This window comes from Dipteris shenzhenensis, chromosome 28, assembly GCF_047967505.1.
Source record: "Dipteris shenzhenensis isolate YYH24624 ecotype China chromosome 28, Dip_SZ_1.0, whole genome shotgun sequence".
NCBI classification, from domain to species: domain Eukaryota; kingdom Viridiplantae; phylum Streptophyta; class Polypodiopsida; order Gleicheniales; family Dipteridaceae; genus Dipteris; species Dipteris shenzhenensis.
The window spans coordinates 35822626-35843526 of NC_141623.1; the positions used below are offsets into that span (position 1 = coordinate 35822626).

A 20901-nucleotide genomic window follows, 5' to 3' on the forward strand; every position below is an offset into this window, starting at 1 on the left:
CAAGTGCTATTGTTGGACCTTCTTGCTAGTATGGGGTGATATTTCGCAAATGCCTTCGTTTTGTTAATATGACATTCAAGTTTATAGCGATCCGTAAGGAGCTAAAATATACAAGGCATCTGACAAAAGTGAAGATTTCACTTTCATGCATCCAAGAAATGGATGGATGCTACCATTGAACTATGACATAGGATGATCTCAATAGCTCCAACCAAACAAGAGATTGGGGAGAGAGGGCCTCTAAAAAGGTACAGAGTGCATATCCACACGCCATGCAATCAAAAGATGGCACTCAAGACACCAATGAATGGAGAAGTTGCAGGCAATTGAGATATAAGGAGAGAGCATATGACGAGTCTTTCCCAATTCCCTCTCACCATGCACAAAACGCGCATGTTTCTAGCGCTAAAATATACAAGGCATCTGACAAAAGTGAAGCTTTCACTTTCATGCATCCAAGAAATGGATGGATGCTGCCTTTGAACTATGACATTGGATGATCTCAATAGCTCCAACCAAACAAGACAGAGTGCATATCCACGCGCCATGCAATCAAAAGATGACACTCAAGACAGCAATGAATGGAGAAGTTGGAGGCAACTGAGTTATAAGGAGAAAGCATATGATGAGTCTTTCACAAAACGCGCATGTCCAAAGGGCTAAGAAGATTAATGACTCGAAATTTTAAAGATTCCTATCCATGATCCATGGAGCTTCTTGAACTCTAGGCTCACTATATCAAGCAAAATATGCTGGTCATGAGATCTAGATATTTAAAATACACAAAAAAGATTTACTGCCAACAGTTCCACGCATTTTACTTAAAACCTTATAATATTACCAGGATTAGAGATCCCATGTCTAGAAACAAAAGGTTTACCAGTGTATGATACTCCAATCTCTCATAGCAACTCCACATAGCCTACGATAAAAGACGCCATCCATTGACTACCAGAAGCCACTCTTTATGTCCAGAACACAAAACTCCAAACCTAAGAGAAATAAGCGAAACATACTGATATAAAGACTGAAACACTGTAGCAGTATAAACAAAATTAGACATTATAATGCTCATGGACTCATTTAAAGAGGTTGAAGAAGATAGAAGTCAAGTATACACTAATCAGAAAAGAGTGGCATTTGCCATGAACCTACAAATTTTGAAATTACATCAAAACTGACCAAAACCACCTTCCTTGTGAAGTGGAGGACACATGAAATTACCCCCTGCTTCATCAATGCATACTCCGTGACCCCCAGAAATTGCACTTGCACATGCCAGGGGCTTTTCTCTCTCATACCTTGAGAAACATCAACGTTCTTTGGGATGGATGGCAGAGCGTGAACGAACTTAAACGACAGTTTTGTTAGGTTGTCTTCTGGCTCCTAAGCTTAAAATTGCTTACTCTTCACCATCTTCATTCCCCACTTTCAGGTGAAGATGCTTCTCACGTTTCTGGAATTCAGTTATACCTTTCCCACTACCAGTAACTCCAACCTTTCCTTTAGGATCATCTGGAGACTTGAAGATACTCTCTCGCTTACGACCTGTGAAGAAACCCACCTGAAACCCAAAAATGTCAAATATGCTTTGTTAAAATCAACTAAACTTCCATTGCCTAGGTAACCATAGGTTATGATAAGAACTGCAAATGTTCGTGGATCTAGAAACCAAATTTCTGGCAGGCATCAATGTCCCAAATCATAAAACCATTAAGTAAAAACTTTTAACTCGTTATACCAAGCAGTAATAGATGGCCTCACTGTGCTAACGCTCAAAACATTCAAGTAACATTCATCCGACAAACATAACAATAATGTGACTTTCCCTAAATTACAAGATGGCAACAAAGCTGCTGCTGCCTCCATGTCCCCGCCTACTCCATTTCGCTGACCCCTTCCTTTTGTTTCTCAGGGCAGCTCGAGACTCCCTTATTCTAGCCCATTCACTTCCTCATGATTGCAACTAGAACTTTCATCGCCCTTCTTATCCCGGGTGCCTATGTAGAATCCCCTCGAGGATCTAACCCTAAACACAGTCCAAAACTACAATCAGCAAAACACAAGGATAATCAACAGGCGATTCACCTCCCAGCCACCCCCGAGCACATGGGCTGGCGATCAGACTCCCACAAGCCCATGCCTATAGATCTGGCATCCCAAACCACCAGAACCTGTTCCCAAGGAACCATTGCGTACAGCATCTCGTGATCCGCAATGTACAAGGCAAGAGTCTAGGCTCAAGATCCAGAACGGACCATCCAGTACTGTGTACACAGTGAATGCCTACCCAATAACCTTGGTCACTCTTATATAGAAAAGCATCCTGCTCTATGGAAAGCGTCCTGGCTAAATATAGCCAACTGGACCTTTGCTAGTGTTCAAGTCCTCTAGTCCCACGTACCTTAATCCCAAGGGCCCCTCTCCGCTGGATTAAATCCAAGGATTAGCATCTCGGTACCTAAATCTACTCTCTCTCTCACCCCTTCTCCACTCTCTTTTGTCATGCCTCTCCCTGCCCCCTATAGAAACCCTTGCACCTCCACAAAAGTCTTTGGACCCCCACTAAACCTGCCCTAAAAAAGAAGAAACAAACCAATAAAAGAATTAAACAAAACACTTTAGTGGCATTCCCGTTCCCCCTTCCACATTCCCCTATCCCGAATCCCTGCTATGATCCTCAACCATGGTATTCTTGCTACTCAACAGGGACCTTTGGCTGTAGTACCCCTCCAATCCATATCCTTAAGTAGCCTAACTATCACCCCATTCTTGGAGAACTATCCTTGCCAGTAAGCCAATGAGTCCTCTAGGAGGCAAAGTACCTTATGGCAAGACTTAGAGATGGATGGATACCTTAGCCTCAGCTGTTTGATATCGTGCTCCTCTTAAGTGAGACTCATCAGTCACTCTACCTCTAAGGTATTCAGGGTCTAGCTAGGCCATTGTCCTCAGGTGTATGCATTGTCCAAAAGGTGCACTAAATGTGGGAGATATCATGCTTACGCCAATGGTCTTTCCTTGAATAAGGAAGATAAACTATTCCTCTCTTTGGAAGGGATCTCTAAGAAAGAGGCGCCTCCAAGCTTGTCCCCTGTGAAATGCCAATTTGTCGAACTCTCCTCCAACAGTCCACTTCAACAACACGGCTCATGAGTTGGCACAATAACGGTCCCCTCAGGTCTCCTACTTGAAGTCCAACTAGTGGTGCTTGGCCAACAATCAGCTCTCCTTAATGAAAAAATTGGACCATCTACCCTCCTGATAGAGATGCAAACACCCCAGCCGCATCTTGTAAGAGAAACTAAATGACAAGGCTACCAATACTCTTGATAAAGGGTTGTGCGTCCACTCCCAAAGGTGGATTAAATGGTGTTTGCACTGATTTTGTCCCTAAAGGATTTACTAAAATCAAATCAAACCAAAACTCTAGCTCAATATTGGACCTGTATGGCATGTGCTAAGAGGATTCGTGCCCATTGCAAACACCAATCTTTGTTGGAGTAACAACTACAAGCAATGAATCTAACAGTCTACTTTCATACACCTTTTTCAATTGTTTCATACAAACTAGTCCCCCTATGAGTAATCCCCAAATTCGTATCGTAAGTCTTTCAAGGGTACTATTTATATGTCTCTCTCATCTTTGCCACAATCGTTGTTAGAATTTGCTTCATGAATCTTAAGCATTTTGCGAGCGGATCACTTTGGCATGGCTTCTTTGATAACTGAACTTAAAAACTTCACGACCTCCAAGAAGTCTCAGTCATCAAGTAAGAGGTGTGTCGTGCCTCTACTATGAAACCACCCCTCACTATCTAGTGGGTTTTAGCCTCCTTTCTCCATTTTAAGAACTCCAGGCCAACCATACACTCCAATGCATCTTACTGAATTTACCAAAAATAATGAAAATACATACATTGGATGAATATCCTCATTATGCAGGAAGCCAAGCACATCTATGCAGGGTGTTAGGTGTGCAAGGGCCTCCTAGGAATTAATGGCCTTGGGGGTGACTTAATTGTTTGGTCCAAAGAGAGCCCCATAGAGAGGGCATGGGGGCAAATTGAAACATAGGTGCCATGTGGCACCTTCTAAATTCCAAAGGCTACGTGCATGCATACGGAAATGGAAGGGGCTTCAAAAAAACGAGATTACAAAACGTGGGCGCCGACGGGAAGGACAACGCATTTTCGTACGGCGGATTTGATCCACGAGCTTCACATCGCAAATGGATTCCAAGGTGGAGAAGAGCTCCAATTGACCATTCCGTCTATACGTAGGCTGGTCACGACTCAGGCTATGAGCTCTTGGGCAAGAGATCACGAAGTCCGTACGTGGGCTTATCCGATTCGGGCTGTGAAGAGCTCATGGGCAGAGGTCATGAATCCTGTACATAGGCTGGTCATAACAGCCTATTGAGGGATTGCTAATGTGGTCGAGTCAATTGCCTTCATACTATTCGAGAGGAGTTGGTTGCTCATAGGAGCCTGCTCGCTGGTCGCGACTTGTTCTTGGAAGCCGGGCTGATCACCATAGCCTACCTTGAGTGCTTGAAAGGCTGGCGGGGCACAAAGTTTCACATACACATCACGAGCTGTCCAGAAGAGATTGGCTGGTCACAAGAGACTGCTTGCATGTGCGAATTAGCTCTAGGAGCTGGCTAGACTTCCTGATGCATGTATTGTGTAGGGGTGCTCTCAGTGAGAAAGAAAGAAATATATGTTAATGTCTTCAAAAGCCCTCTCGCGGGACTATGAGACAAAGCGCACACACCAAAAGGGTAAACACAAAACATCAGTTATAGACTAAGAGACTCTTGGGAGTGCATATAACCACTTCCAAATTTATTATAGATAAGCTACATGATACTAGGTGAGATAGTCGGCCTGTATTACATCAATTTAAGACTGAGAGTCCTTGGGTTTGGATTTAAAATCTTTGATAAGTGCTTTTCCGTCTCTGTAGACAACCCATTTCCCTTCTTTGCGAGCGTCTTTCACTTTGTTCAATTCTATGGACTTCATCTTGAACTGAATTGGGGTGAGCTCCTCTGATATCCATACCTTGGTGTCTCGCAACTTATTTGTTTGCATGAGAATCTTGATTCTTGCTTTCCGTTCATTGAGTACCACTTTAGCTTGTGTCCCAATAGAAGCCACAATGGTTATAGCCTTTAGGTCCCATTCAATCTGAGGGGTTGCTGCTACGATATTATCAATTTTTCTGCCAGGCTCCCTTCATGCCAATCTTCATGTAATCCTCCAATGCGTAGACATAGAGCATTAGCCGCCCTCTTTTCTTGTTCTTGCACCTCTCCATATACTTCACTTTTGTTGATTTTGCTGTCCATTGTTGCTGAGATTTCCTCTTTGATCAATTTGACCTCATTGGTAACCATGTCATGGACTTTGGTTAACAACTGTGGTGCAGGTTCTGCTTCCATGTGTATCTGTAGTACTTCCTGTATGGTGTCTTGTTTGCCATTGTTCTCCATCTCCTTCACTTTCTTCTCAAGAGCTGCAACCATAAGTCTAAGCTCCCTTACTTCCTGCTGTAGAAAATATATCTGCTCCTGTGGTTCTGAGCCTACCCTCCGCTTGTAATGCAATGTGTATGGACTGGGTGTTGATGCGATGTCGGAGTAGGAGGGTTTTCTGATAGGGGTTGAAACACAGGTCTTCCCCTTTGGGGCTCCATGATGGCCTGTGAATAACTGGGGCCCTCTTGCTATCTCTAACACCCCAAACTGAGCCCAGGGCTCAGCTCAGCCTGGGGCTGAAGATAGGTTGCTCTTGTACTTCTTGTAGGCTGCTGCTGTGTGAAAAGAAGGCCACCCCCACCAGCACGACCTGAGTTCGGGACGAGCTGCTGCTGCTGATGAGAGCTGTGGTAATGGGGGCCGCTAGGCAAGAGCAAGAGAGGAGACGGGGGAGCTAGACGCTAGGCGGGCAGCGCAGGCGCAGATACAGGTGGGCGACGGCGGCGAGAGGAGCTGGGCAGCGGGAGGAGCTAGGCGGCGAGGAGAGCTGCCTAGGCAACAAAGAGGGAGAGCTAGGCAGCGGAGAGAGAGCTGACAGAGAGGAAAAGGCGGCAGAGAGAGAGAGAGAGAGAGAGAGAGAGAGAGAGAGAGAGAGAGCAGACAGGAGTTGAGTTGAGAGGGATCTTCTCGTGATGATCAAAGTGTAGATGGACAGCAAGCTGCAAATACTTTTGATGTGAATGTTTCTCAGTCCAAAGGGTCTAGGGAGGATGATGATGCAGAGGAGGCCGATGTATACTTAAAGGCACAGTTGCTTAGTGCAGTGGGAACACTAGCCCAGCTTACTCAAGACCCATGGTTTGCTGAGTTTCTGCAAGCTGCTCCGAAGACTAAGAAAAAGAGACACTCACTTTCAGGGGAACCGAGTGGGGTTCAAACAGTCATATGGTTCTGTGCCACTTAATGGACAGCCATCAGTTATGCCACATGCGCAGGGTGGTCCATCGCAACAGTCTATCTATGGTCCTCCTGTTGATTTGCACGGACAAGGCAATAATTTATAGTATGGAAATTAGGGGCAGCAAGCTATTCCCCAACCCCCAGTGCATCCAAGATATTTGGGGGGTCAAGCTGTGGATAATTTTGACCTGGTATGCAAGGCACTTAAGAAAGCAGAAAAGCCAGGGAATGTTCCCAAGGCTCCTCTCAATAGAGTAAGGAAATGTGATAGGCCAGGTTCTTCTTGGATGTCATGTGAGGAAAGAAAGGCCTGTTGGAAAGGTCACCTCCCCATCTGTAAGCCCCAAATGAGGAGAGCATGGACGAGGGAGATCTAGGCCAGAGAAGGGAGAGAGGGGGGCTGCCACATGGGCAGCACCTCACAGCAAACAAAGGCGGGATCATCCAGAGGCACAATTTGACTAGGTGTGTGAACAGGATTGAGGCCTGCAACAGGACCAGCAGATTGCTATTGGCTGTGGACAGGATTGGATCTTGCAACAGCGTTGAGACATGGCAGGGGAGTGCAGTCCACAAGGGCTGGGACCTCCATGGAGCAAAGGGGAGCTGCAAAGGGCAGTACCCTGCCCTTAAATAGGGCTGGGCTGGCTGGTCAGTGGCCAACCAGGTCGGCCAGCACACAGCCCCAAAAAGGGGTGCCGACAGCCCCATAAACAAGGGCTGGTGGGGTCGGTTGGAGGGCAGGCTGAGTCGGCCAGCAAGGGTGCGGTGTCGGCCAATTTTGGGGCAGGATTGTCCTATGGAACCCATGAGTGAGGCAGGCCTGGTCCTAGGTTCAGTACACCTATTACCCCTACCATTGGGAAGCTCTCTTCCATATACAGAGTTTTGTGGACAGTGAGGAGTTCTATATCATGCCATTTGAGGACTGTGCTGTCTCATTGGTGTCACAAGGTTCACGCTATACTAGATACTTACAAGCAAAAGATCACTTTGATGCATAGAGGAAAGAGTCGTGTTTTGGATGTCAAACTCAAGGGATGATTAATCCCTGATGTATCTGCTTTTGCTATTTGCTCAATAATGACAAATCATTTTTTTGCGTACTTATTTTTGCAAAGAATGGCAAATCTAATGATCCACAGCTTGTTTTCTCTAAGCTGGATAAAGAGCCGACAAATTTCCTCAGTCAATTTGGGGATTGTATCTCTAACTCTTTGCCAGGGGAACTTCCACTTGAAAGGCTTGAGGATCATGCTATTGACGTGGAAGGTAGTAGTCCACCGAACAAGCATCCATATAGTGTTGTCTCTATCAAAGCAAACTGAGAAGTATTATTGTGGGCTGCCCAAAGAAATTAGAGATTAATGGCAAATGCACTAAGACCAGAGTAACCAACATGTCACAGTTAATTGAATATGCAACTACGGTTGATTCTGTGTTGTTTAGGAAGACTATTGGTTACAAGAGCAGTAAAAATGATAATTTTAAGAAAGTAGGGAAGCCAGGGAATGTTTCCAAGGCTCCTTTCAATAAAGGGAAGAAGCGTGATAGGCCAAGTTCTAACCGGCTGTTGCGTGAACAAAGTTAGACCTTAATGGATGCCAACAAATGCTTTCATTGCAAAGAAGAGGGGCATGCACGACGGGAATGCCCAAAGCGCAAGTTAAAGGGGGGATGATGATAGGAATGAACAGAAAGGCAAGAAGCCTAAGCCCACTACGCAGAGTTAGCAGGCAACGAAATGGAAATGCTATAGAGTTACGCAGAGCATGGGGCAACGTGAGAGACGGGATGTCTTTGATCTCCTTTGACCTAGGGGCTCGTGCAAATTTTATTTCTCCTGAGTTAGTAGGCAAGTTGGGAATCCGTGCAGCAGAGATGGGACCCATGAGTGAGGCAGGCTTGGCCTTGTCCCGGGTTCAGTACACCTATTATCCCCATCATTGGGAAGCTCCGTTTGCATATCCAGAGTTTTGTGGACAGCGAGGAGTTTTACGAATCAATAAGAGCTCGAACAAATACCAAGGAAGTGGGCATCGCATTTTTCTCTCTTATAAATTCTCATTTTAAAAATGACGAGTCCAAAAAGAGATGAAATGATTAGGGAAAGCAAGGGAAGGGCTAGAAAAGGTAAGGCTATAGTCAAAGAAAAAATACATGAGGAAACTCATGAGGATAGAGTTGAAGCCGCCTTGTCTTCCATGTCTAAATTGAAAGGCGCTCCTGTATTCAGGGTGGATCTACCGGAGCATGCCTGTACCATAAACTGAACTGCCTTTCTTGATCTGTGCACTCTCACACTTAGGGGAAAATCTGAAGCTCTGACCAATGTAATAGGCGATATGTCATACCTTGCTCTCTCTAACCTATTAACTTTCTACTACATGGAGTGAATGAACTGTAAAGAAGAAGACACACAAGAACTCATGTTCTTTGCTGTGAGTGTGTGTAAGAAATGAGGCTCCCCCTTCATAAAGAGTACTTGCTGTTTGTTACTAAACCAAAAGGCTGGTTACAACTGTGGCCCGTAGGCAACAACCACTATCTGAAGGTCAACCTTCTCTGAGGATGGAGAATGGCCGTCCCTGCAGGCATCCAGGCAGGGGCTTGATGCTGAACTGTGTCTGGAGCTGCTCTTGCTCTGGCTTTGACTCTCCCAGAATGAGGGCTTCTGGTCCCTTTTGTTGGCCCTGCACTGCCAAGTCAGCCAACTGAAACTGAGAGACCAGCCAACCTGGCAGCCAGCTGACCTGCCACATGTAAATGTTGACTCAGTTGGCTGACATCAGCTGCTAATGTCAGCACCAGTTGCTGATGTCATCATCTGCTGCTGGGCCATCTGTATCTGTTGCTGCAGCTGCTGCACATGGCAGCCTGCGGATGACATCAGCAGCCTGTACAGGCTGTATGAATGCACTGTTGTCTGCTGCATCTGCTGTCGGGGCTGCTGCCAGCAAGGCAGTGATGCCATGCAGATGCCCATGATAATGCAACCAAGACCCAGACTAGTACATACTAGTAGTCAAAAATTTATGTACTCATTAACGTCTTTCCAAATATGCTAATGCCTAATTCTTATTCTTATACTCCCATGGGAATATTTGCATGCATCTACAAGAAAGAGTCATGGTCCTCCAGTTTGGACTTGCAACAGTACTTCAGGAATTTGCAGGCTTTGATGTTAAGCTACACCTCCAAAGGGAAATTATATAGCCTGGGGACTCATTCATAAAAGTATCCTCTCGTTTTTACATTTAGAAAACGGAATTGTAGGCATTGTCGAGAGAAACTCAAAATTCATGGAGTTACCCGTATTCTTTTTTTCACTTAAATTCCTCAAAGGTACTATTTTATGATTTAAAGTTTATTAATGTCTTCACATAAAAAGCACCACAATAATTTACCTTTCTGGACTTGCCCTTGGAAGTCTGGAACTGCTGCCAAGCATTCTGACGCTTATTCTGTGCAAGCTCCATCTGCTCAAGTCTCACTTTAGACTTGAAAGCATGAATCTTCTTTTTCTTTGCAGCTCTCTGAAACAATTAAGTTGACAACATTATTCAATCATGAAAGAAACCCCAAGACAGTCCATACCTTAATCAAGGACACCCCTGGATGAGCAGTCTATATCTATCTATCTACACACTTATTTTTTGGGGTGAAATCCATTTATCTATCTATCTATACACACACACACACACACTATAAGGGAAGCATCCTTACCACATCTTCAGGATCTTCTGGCTTTATCCGCAGTTTGGGGGGTAGCCCTTTGGGAAGCACGTCCACCTCTGCAGCCTCAGCAATCTTCCGCTTGATTGCCAATCGTGTTGCCTCTGCTTCCCTCTCAGCTGCTAAAATTGCATCTGCTTCTGAATTGCCTAGATCCTTTTCTCTCACATTCTCAATGTCCACCTGAAAGATTAAATACCCCTATTAGCGTCTGGCATTTGTCCACAAACCAGGGGCCAATATCCAAGCCCCTGATTCCATCCCACAATCCTTTTGGCTAGTCACCCCTCCAATGTCACTTATCTGGTCAGCAATACGTAAACAACCTCTCTGCCGCCCCCTGCCCCCACGCCCATCCCCCAACCAAACCACCCTAAAAGGAGGTGGACAGAAAGGTAAATAACTGATTTACGAGGACAAAAATCATAACCTGGTTTTGGTGAAGTGGAGCAAGCATACACTAGCCCATCTAGAATCTACCTAAAGCACCACTTTGCAATGTTAACATGGCAAATTTTTACTTGGATTCCATGCTGCGGTACCTTCTTTCATCCCACCTTGAAAAGTTAGATAGGTACAGGATGGGAGCCAGGATCGTATGCAAGGCACCAATGTCTACAGCCTCCTTATCAGTCCAAAGCAAAGATTCAATACATATTGGACAGGGTATGTTTGAATTCCATGTTCGGCACTAAAGGAAATGCCAGGGGAGGTCTTTTCCCCCCAAAGGGTTAGGAAGAATACATCAAAGAACTTGAAAACTCATTGCCGTACGGAAGGCATCCAACCTCTACCGATCCCAATCAGCTCCACACACATGCATGCGAACCCACACACCACCTGGGAGAAAGAAAGAGAAAACCACTGGAATTCATGTTTACTTTTTGTAAAAAGTTAAGAGAGAGAAATTGAGAGAAGAGAGAGAGAGACAGGATAGAGAAAAGGAAGGCAGCAGGAGAGGGAGAAAGAGAGAGGAAGGGATGAAGGATGGGAGGGAAGAAGGGAAGCCACAGGAGAAAGAGAGAGGGTGGGAGGGAAGGAGGGCACCCGCAACGGGAAGAAATGCGGCACAGGGAAGAAGGGCGGCCACGGCGAGAAGAAGGGCGATGGAGGAAAGAAGGGTGGCCGTGGTGGGAGAAAGAGAGAGGGCGGCGAAGGGAAGAAGGGCAGTCACGGTGGAAGAAATAGAGAGGGCAGGCGGGAAGAAGGGCAGTGGGGAGAGATGGTGGGAGGGGGATATGCTCCCCCACCAAAAAAGAACCACTGGAAAGTCCAAAAAAGTTCTTAAAAAGAAAACACAAATTCATGCAGCTTGAATGAAGAGAGAATTTTTTAAAAAAGAGGGACAAATGCGGGCAACTTATTCTAATCGCAAAAAAGGAGACACACTAATCATCACTCTCATGTTAAAGCACTAACATTTGAAAAAATGCACTTTACAAGGAATGAGGCATGTGAGCGTGAGATTTAACACTGTATATGGGTTGAAGTAGAAATTCAAATATAGATGGATTAACAATGGACAAGGTACCTACTCCTTTGCTGAAATAGACTTGTTTCTTGTTTATTCTACCATCTAGAGAGGGAGAGGGGCTTGAAACAAATTGAAAGAACAGATCACAAGATATGAGGGAAGGTACACACATTGGAATAAGACAAAATATCGCCAAGGATTTGACTAAAATGAGATTTTGTAGCCGTTTTTGACAGATTGTCGCCAAAAACTAAACTGGACTGTATTGTAATAGGCATAAGTATATGGAAAATATATACCTCGATGAATCCACGAACATTCCCAAACTCATCCTCTAAAAGCACAACATAGTGCAGTTTCAATCTCACGATAGTCACTCATAAGATTGAAAACCATAAACTCCATCACGCATAGCAGGGACTAGCTACTATGACAACCCCACTGACGTCATCAACGCCCAACAGTGGGTGTAGACCATAGTATAAAAGTATGCTCTCACACATACAAATCCACACACCCACACATACTTGAGCATCCATTTATGCAAAGTCTTCGTACTGAGTTTCTGTCAGCACTCCGGAGGTGAAGGGCAAACTCAGCCATGACGAAGGCTAGCACTAAAGGAGAAAGCTAATCAAAAAGTAGTCCAAATCTCTTCATTCGCTTGTGAAGTCTAAACGATTTCATTTTAGTCTCTCCCAAACGAGCATCTAAATCTAAATCTAGCTAATAGGGCAACGCACCATTTAAGATAGAAAGAATTATCGCAATACCAGCACGCCGCAACTTGGACGAAAACTTCACAAGGTGAAATTTACATGTCCGCAAATACGGCAGAAGCATATACCTAGATGAATCCAGGAACATTCCCAAACTCATCCTCTAAAAGCACAACATAGTGCAGTTTCCATCTCACGATAGTCACTCATAAGATTGAAAAACATAAACTCCATCACGCATAGCAGGGACTAGCTACTATGACATCCCCACTGACGTCATCAGCGCCCAACAGTGGGTGTAGACCATAGTATAAAAGTATGCTCTCACACATACAAATCCACACACCCACACATACTTGAGCATCCATTTATACAAAGTCTTTGTACTGAGTTTCTGCCGACACTCCGGAGGTGAAGGGCAAACTCAGCCATGACGAAGGCTAGCACTAAAGGAGAAAGCTAATCAAAAAGTAGTCCAAATCTCTTCATTCAAGCTACAGCTGCTTGTGAAGTCTAAACGATTTCGTTTTAGTCTCTCCCAAACGAGCATCTAAATCTAAATCTAGTTGATAGGGCTACGCACCATTTAAGATAGAAAGAATTATCGCAATACCAATAGGCCGCAACTTGGACGAAAACTTCACAAGGTGAAATTTGCATGTCCGCAAATACGGCAGAAGCATATACCTAGATGAATCCAAGAACGTTCCCAAACTCATCCTCTAAAAGCACAACATAGTGCAGTTTCAATCTCACGATAGTCACTCATAAGATTGAAAACCATAAACTCCATCACGCATAGCAAGGACTGTTAGAAATGACCCAACAGAGGGTACACGCAGCGGCAATAATGCCCAAGAGCTCACACAGTGTGCGGTGTGGGTGTGGAATCAGAAACTTCTTTACTTATGTGCATTCAATAGGTGTGCAGACTCATCAATAGACAATGAACCAAACTAGATAGAGAAACCACCAAATAATATATTTCCGTCCACAACTATGGACACAATACAAGAGAGACAGATCCAGAGTCCCACCAATGGTGTGGTCCTCTGATCTTACCACAAAGTCCTTCTCCTATCTGCTGGCTATCTCTAGACTAGAGTCCGCGTGCTCCACCTCGAGCGTGAGTAGACTTTCCGTCTAGAATGATCTTCTCCACCTTGCTGTCTAGAAACCAGTCTAGGTGGGCAGCTTCCTGCAAGCTAAGTCTGCAGCACAAGGTACTTCTTTCTCCTCCTGACTGTAGGCCCAAAGGTAGCCCTGCTGCTGCTCCTTCTGCTGGTGGAATTGCTGCTCCAGATGATGATAAAATGAGGCCTGAATGCCTTCTTTATATAGGCCCAAGAGCCTGGCCAGCCAACCGACCCAGCAGCCCTAGAAAGGGCCGACTGCTGGTCGGTTCAGCCCCCTGCCCCTGGCCGACCAAAACCGACCCACAGCTCCCTATTTATGGGACTGTGGGCTGCCCTTTTGGGGCTCTCAATACAAGGGCCCTTGGCCCACCTTTCAAGGGCAGATGCCCTATAAATATAGGGTCCAGTCCAGCCTCTGATCCCCCTCTTTGCCACGTGGCCCTGCGCCACTGTCTGCCTCCATGTGAGGCCTGTTCCAGCCTGCTGTGCTGGCCTGCCAGGTTTCTTTCCAGGCCCCAAAGCACTGCTGTTCCTGCTGCTGTCAATGCGCCTTGTCCAGGGCTTGCTGCAGGTCGAGATCCTGCCTGCAACCCTTGCCATCCAGGTCGCTTCTTCCGTGACTGCATCCTGCCATGAAGGCTCCTTGAGCTGCCTCTGCCAGGCCCTTCACTAGCACCTGGGTGCCATGCTTTTGTGCTTAGGTACACCCCCCCCATGCTCTCCTCATATGGGGGGCTTACAGATGGGGCGGTGACCTCTCCAACACCCCCTCTCACCGACACATCTCAGCCCAATGCCAACACGTCGATGAAGATGCTCCAGTAACTCCCTGGTCGTAGTCCTCTGGAACCTTTCGGTGTCGAAATCTTTTCCTGGCTTTTCATCCAGTGGCTCCTGCTCCACTAGGTCCGGTTCTGCTTCCGCACACCATCTTGGTACACAGGTCCATCTCTGGTAGCACCTCCTGGTACCACCTCCTTCAGTCGCATTCCCGCCTCTGAACTCGAGCAATCCAGCCGTCACGATCTTCCAGTCATCCCCCTCATAATGAGTGAACAACCTGGAGTCTTCCAGGCACCATGCTCTGAGGGTCTGTTTCAACCCGTCCTTCCTTTGGCAAGGTCTGCAAGCAATGAATATTTCCAGATATCCTGGACCATGAACTCTCGTTGAGTTCTCAAGCAGGTACTCTTCTGGCTTCAGTACTCTTTGTCCACCACCTTCTAGCAATCTGCGTCCGAGATTTGAAGAAGCACCAATACTTCCCCTTTTGCCTTCGAAGAAGGCCAATTCCTTCCAATCTCTTATCACCTGAGACAAAGGAAGAGCAAAATCTCTCCACAGCATGCTATAAAGGCTCAAATGCAGAATATCAAATACATACCAGACTGTTGTACTGCCTGAATGTTCGCTCTGAAAGCAAACCCTGTACCTCAATGAGGCACCCGCCAAGACCCTGTGTAATCCTGTATTGTCCCCTTCTGAACTCCAGCATCCATCTGACCATGAGACCCCAGGGCTTTCCATGGAATCCACCCTCGTGTCAGTGTCAACAGCTACACACCTGGAAGGTACCAAGCGCTCCATACTGCCCTTCACCTTCACAAAGGCATCTAACTCCTCGTCGATCCACATCTCTATGTCAGACATCCTTACTGTGACTTCTGGATCAACATATCTGACCTCGGTAACACTCGGTGATGTTACCAGGAACAATTCTTCGATTACCACATTAGCTTTGGCCTTTCCCTCTGAATCTGAGTCACACTCCTGTTTGTTTTTCAGATCCGCCTTTTTCTTTCTGCGGTCCTTTGCAAAATGTCCGGGCGTATCACAATAGAAACACTTCTTGTGCTTCCTCTTCGAAGTCCCCTCATCGTCAGAGTCATCTTTATTGGACTTGCCACCGTTAGGCTTGCCCTTTCCTTTACCAGCGGAATCCTTCACCAGCATCGCCTTGTCATCTTTGTCCTCGTGGTAGAGCTTCCTCCTGTAACAGTAATGGACACAACTCCTCAAATGTCAGAGGTTTGGTCCTCTGTCCTGTTGTCACAGCCATAACAAAGCTCTTGAAACTCCGAGGCAATCTCCTCAGTACCATCAAGGCCAGATGGCATGAGTCCGTCTTCTGACCAATTGCTGACAGCTGATCCCGCACCACCTTGACCTTCGTCAAATGGCTATGTACCGTATCACCTTCTTCCATATCAAGATTGTAGAGTTGATGCTGAAGAAGCACGATCCGGGAGGTATTATCTGTCTCGTACAGAGCCTTCAGGGTGGCCCACGCCTCTACTGACGCCTCGGACAGCTGGATATGCGGAAGAACAGAGTCCGCCGTAGTCCCTATGATTATTGCCAGGGCATGGGCATCTCTTTCTTCCCAAGCTTCAAGCTCCTCTCTGTCTACTGCCATGAGTACCTTCCCTTTACTGTCCACCAAGTCTTCCGGCTTCGACTCCTCTCCCGTGGTCAGCTTCCACAACTTCCGAGCCACTAAATGACTCTGGATCTTCACTTTCCAGATCGGGTAATTAGTCCCGTCTAGGTTCCCAGACTCTCCAAAGTTAGGGATAGTGAAAGAGAGAAAACTGGAGGAGGAGGAAGGGATAGCAGGGGCTGAAGAGGCTGTAGATGGCGACATCTCTGCTGTATATACCACACAGCAAAGTCAACCAATCTCAAATTCAGTAAACCAGAACTCTGAACGCACCTGACTGAACCTGAGTCACCCTCCTTCTCGCAAGGGCACAATCCTCCAGTCGTGGAAGTCGATTCCCTAGAGCTTCTGAATCAGGGTCGTCCTTCAGCAAGGTCCCTGCCTTCAAGCTCCCACACCTGTGAGCCTCCTACTTGGGCTCTGATACCATGTTAGAAATGACCCAACAGAGGGTACACGCAGCGGAAATAATGCCCAGGAGCTCACACAGTGTGCGGTGTGGGTGTGGAATCACAAACTTCTTTACTTATGTGCATTCAATAGGTCTGCAGACTCATCAATAGACAATGAACCAAACTAGATAGAGAAACCACCAAATAATATATTTCCATCCACAACTATGGACACAATACAAGAGAGACAGATCCAGAGTCCCACCAATGGTGTGGTCCTCTGATCTTACCACAAAGTCCTTCTCCTATCTGCTGGCTATCTCTAGACTAGAGTCCGCGTGCTCCACCTCGAGCGTGAGTAGACTTTCCGTCTAGAATGATCTTCTCCACCTTGCTGTCTGGAAACCAGTCTAGGTGGGCAGCTTCCTGCAAGCTAAGTCTGCAGCACAAGGTACTTCTTTCTCCTCCTGACTGTAGGCCCAAAGGTAGCCCTGCTGCTGCTCCTTCTGCTGGTGGAATTGCTGCTCCAGATGATGATAAAATGAGGCCTGAATGCCTTCTTTATATAGGCCCAAGAGCCTGGCCAGCCAACCGACCCAGCAGCCCTAGAAAGGGCCGACTGCTGGTCGGTTCAGCCCCCTGCCCCTGGCCGACCAAAACCGACCCACAGCTCCCTATTTATGGGACTGTGGGCTGCCCTTTTGGGGCTCTCAATACAAGGGCCCTTGGCCCACCTTTCAAGGGCAGATGCCCTATAAATATAGGGTCCAGTCCAGCCTCTGATCCCCCTCTTTGCCACGTGGCCCTGCGCCACTGTCTGCCTCCATGTGAGGCCTGTTCCAGCCTGCTGTGCTGGCCTGCCAGGTTTCTTTCCAGGCCCCAAAGCACTGCTGTTCCTGCTGCTGTCAATGCGCCTTGTCCAGGGCTTGCTGCAGGTCGAGATCCTGCCTGCAACCCTTGCCATCCAAGTCGCTTCTTCCGTGACTGCATCCTGCCATGAAGGCTCCTTGAGCTGCCTCTGCCAGGCCCTTCACTAGCACCTGGGTGCCATGCTTTTGTGCTTAGGTACACCCCCCCCATGCTCTCCTCATATGGGGGCTTACAGATGGGGCGGTGACCTCTCCAACAGGGACTAGCTACTATGACATCCCCACTGACATCATCAGCGCCCAACAGTGGGTGTAGACCATAGTATAAAAGTATAACAAATCCACACACCCACACATACTTGACCATCCATTTATACAAAGTCTTCGTTCTGAGTTTCTGTCGGCACTCCGGAGGTGAAGGGCAAACTCAGCCATGACGAAGGCTAGCACTAAAGGAGAAAGCTAATCAAAAAGTAGTCCAAATCTCTTCATAAGTATATGGAAAATAGTGTAAAACATCATGATACCTCCAAAACACATATGGGTTGTTGCCAAAAGTTTGACACTTTTCCAAGGAGGGGCATTGAGCAAAAATACACTAGAGCTGACCCAAGGACTACAGACCTATATTAGTCAGCATTATGAGGGCAAAGTTGTCCGCTTCTCTTCTAAGAACAAAGATCAGCAGGAGGGCTGAGAGCTCTCATCAGAGATCCATCACAAGCAAAAGCGTAAACGCAGTCCATTATACTATTTTATTGTTGGCTTGACAAAGCCATTTAGTAAGAGTTCAGACCAAAAGCAGTAGAGATAGACATATATACTGTATAAATACATCCATACAGAATCCAGGCATTTGTATACACATATACACTCTGCACCAGTAATTATGGCAATCTATATGGAATGTCGGCTGAAGAAGATGACCTGCATCTCCAATTATACAGCAAATTTGTACATGAATCCCATAACCTGCCCAGGTTCAGCACAATAAAAGTGCAGTTTTTTTAAACCCTTGACTTCATCCGGAGGCTTACCAGACATCAGCAGCTCAATGCATGGCAAAAATATCCAGCAGGGGTGTGGATCATATAGAACTGCACGCACATGTATGTATTTAAATACCCACAGTAAGCATGCAATAATGAGCAGGCTTCCAAGCTGAAGCGCAAGCTACACCTGTTGCCGGTAATACAATCTAGATTACAATCTAGATACTTTGAACATATTATCATGCTCCGTTTCAGTAAAACTAGCAAAATTGACTTGAGTAATGATCATGCAGACACACTTTTATGAGCTTTCACAAATGCCATAACCAAGCAAACCATGCCCCTTTCTCACCTCCTCTTTGTTGCCCCATCCATCATAAGAGACCATGTAGCCAAGAGCAGTAACAGCTTCAATTGTAGCATCATACCTGCAATAAGAAGAACAGAAGTCAATGGAATCCTACCTAACATCCCCTTCATGCATGGAGAATACAAGGCAATTGCCAATTTCTGGTGAGCATGTGTATCTCTGCCAGGTGCAATCACAGCAGGCACACATAGCAATTCTCAATACAAGAAGTGACTGATGACAATGTGGACAACAGTGGTGAGAAAAAGGACAATGACACCAATTTTTGACCCAAAGAACATTCCAACTGGCAGCATTGCCAAGACACAATCTAGAGGAACGCAGATGATGCTCAAAAACCGTTCTCTTTTACACCCTTCCTCAGAATCTGTTAATGGGACATCTAAATTGCAGGAGAGCAAAAGGTATATTTATTATCTCCTGTTCTTCATATCAATTGTCCTCTCTTAACTAGCTTTAACATAGCAGAAACGGAGTGTGATATTCACCATTCTCCATCTTCACTCCACACAGCCTGGACGTTGGTACCAATTGCAAGCCTGCCAGGAATATCTTGAGATACATCAGGAATCTGTTTCAGACAAGGATACTACATTAATTCACCCTTCCTCATTCTTTGGAAAGACAGCAGAAACAAGCAGCTACTGCACAACATATAATATATTGGGGCATCAAATTGTGACAAAGATCATTCTACAGCTTGCTCCAACAAGCAAAAACAATCGAGAAGCATCTTAGATTGCAACACCTCACCTGCAGAGTGTTAGAATGGGTATCCAAAGCATTGCTGTTATGAGATGGTGAGTCCAACCCCGTCCGGAATCCAGCTGTTTCTGCTTGCTGAGCTGACGATAGCAGGTCCTGAGTGAGCTCGATCACCTTCATCATCCAACACAATCAGCTAGCATTGTTTAACATCAAGCATCCCGGTTCCTCCAATCATACAAACTGAAGTACACTATAGTTCTCACTTGTTAAACAAATCAAGCATGCAAATTGGCCAATACGTAGACGCCCAGTCCACAGTTGACTGGATTTAGAAATGGTCCATGTCCCATCGCATGGAGAATTCAGAATTGAGCCTATAACCCACGGTTAGCCCTGAGGAATTCAGAGCAATTGTCAGTGACCTGAAAGGCCCGGACACAGTACCACAGTGGTTGAAGAAGGCAAACCACCTCACCTGCAAAGCAACTCCAACAAAGGTCCTGTCTCGAATGCAGCTGTATCGTGCTGCCCTGCTTGAACAACATTGCTGACTCCTTAGGACACTGACTGGCTAAAACTCGTCACTCTTTTCGTGTATGTGTAGTGTGGTGTCTTCTATGAGCCCCTTACTATTCGACAATAATTAACACTGAGAATTTAAAATTGCGTGGTTGCAAACTTCCCTCACCCACTATCTCTTTCGAACGTGCTTTGGACCCATAGGAAAACCCTAATCGACCACTTCATACATCGTACCTGATTCGGTGAGTCTTACCTCAATTAAACCTTTCCGTAAATCTTCATACTCTTCGTTCCCAGCATCCGCAGCAAGAAGCCCTTCGACCTGGAAAAATGTACTCGAAATCAATTCCGAAACGAACAGAAGCGAAAAAGCCGAAGCGAATGGGAACCTATGCCTCCTTCCAGAAAACGCGGACAAATTTTCGGAAAGAAAAAAGAATATTACGTGTTCCAGTTGTTCCTTGTAACTGGCGAGACTGGATTCGAGCTCCTCGATTGAAACCTCGTCCTCATTGTCCGCCATGTGAAAGGCAGGGACGAAAAAGGCAAGGCAGACGACAGTCCAAAAGGATCAAGGCAGCGTAGGCATGTGAAATCAGAGGCGGGCACTGTGCTTGAGCGTTCTTAGATGCTTTGCCGGTTCGTAGTAGTGCAATTCTCCACACAAGAAGAGTACATACATATATACGAGAAAAAATATTTATACACACACACGAGTCATTTAACCTTGTGAAAACTAACGAGTAGCCTACACACACACGAGTCATTTAACCTTGTGAAAACTATAGTATTCAACATAACGAGTAGCCTGACCCGTCTACGACGGGTTGGAGACCCGCTCTGCTGGTCTCAAGGTGGGATCTTTAATTTCAAAAGAGAAATTCTGAAGTTTGATGACCCCTTCCAACAGTGGAACCGCTTGGCTTGGCTCACTCAGTGTAGGATTACTCCTTAGGGTATTATTGTAATTTTGTCCACGAGCTTTCCTAAGTCCCCTCTCTACTTTCATACATAAAATTTTGCAAGATTACGTGCATAATGCATTGTATGCTAATGTAGTGCTAGATTGCAACACAATCAATCTTGGTTTATGGGATACATT

General features: G+C 46.0%; 1 protein-coding gene across 1 annotated transcript; it reads right to left on the reverse strand.

The window, feature by feature from the left end:
* Positions 1 to 1048: 1048 nt before the first annotated feature.
* LOC147883502 (nucleic acid binding/RNA binding protein) lies at positions 1049 to 20532 on the reverse strand. The gene is made up of 8 exons (XM_087399562.1): positions 20245 to 20532; positions 20053 to 20121; positions 19323 to 19448; positions 19058 to 19140; positions 18552 to 18627; positions 10169 to 10360; positions 9850 to 9978; positions 1049 to 1564 (listed from the first exon to the last, which is right to left on the reverse strand). The coding sequence occupies exons 1-8, from the start codon at positions 20320 to 20322 to the stop codon at positions 1403 to 1405; spliced, it is 915 nt and encodes a 304-aa protein (XP_087255688.1). The 5' UTR covers positions 20323 to 20532; the 3' UTR covers positions 1049 to 1402.
* Between the last annotated feature and the right edge of the window lie 369 nt (positions 20533 to 20901).

Coding starts and splice junctions, on each gene's coding strand:
- LOC147883502 (XM_087399562.1), bottom strand. CDS start 20,322: ATGGCGGACAATGAGGACGAGGTTTCAATCGAGGAGCTCGAATCCAGT. Junction 10,361..18,551: donor GATGGGGCAACAAAGAGGAG/GTGAGAAAGGGG, acceptor TTAATCTTTCAG/GTGGACATTGAGAATGTGAG. Junction 9,979..10,168: donor CAGAAGATCCTGAAGATGTG/GTAAGGATGCTT, acceptor TAATTGTTTCAG/AGAGCTGCAAAGAAAAAGAA.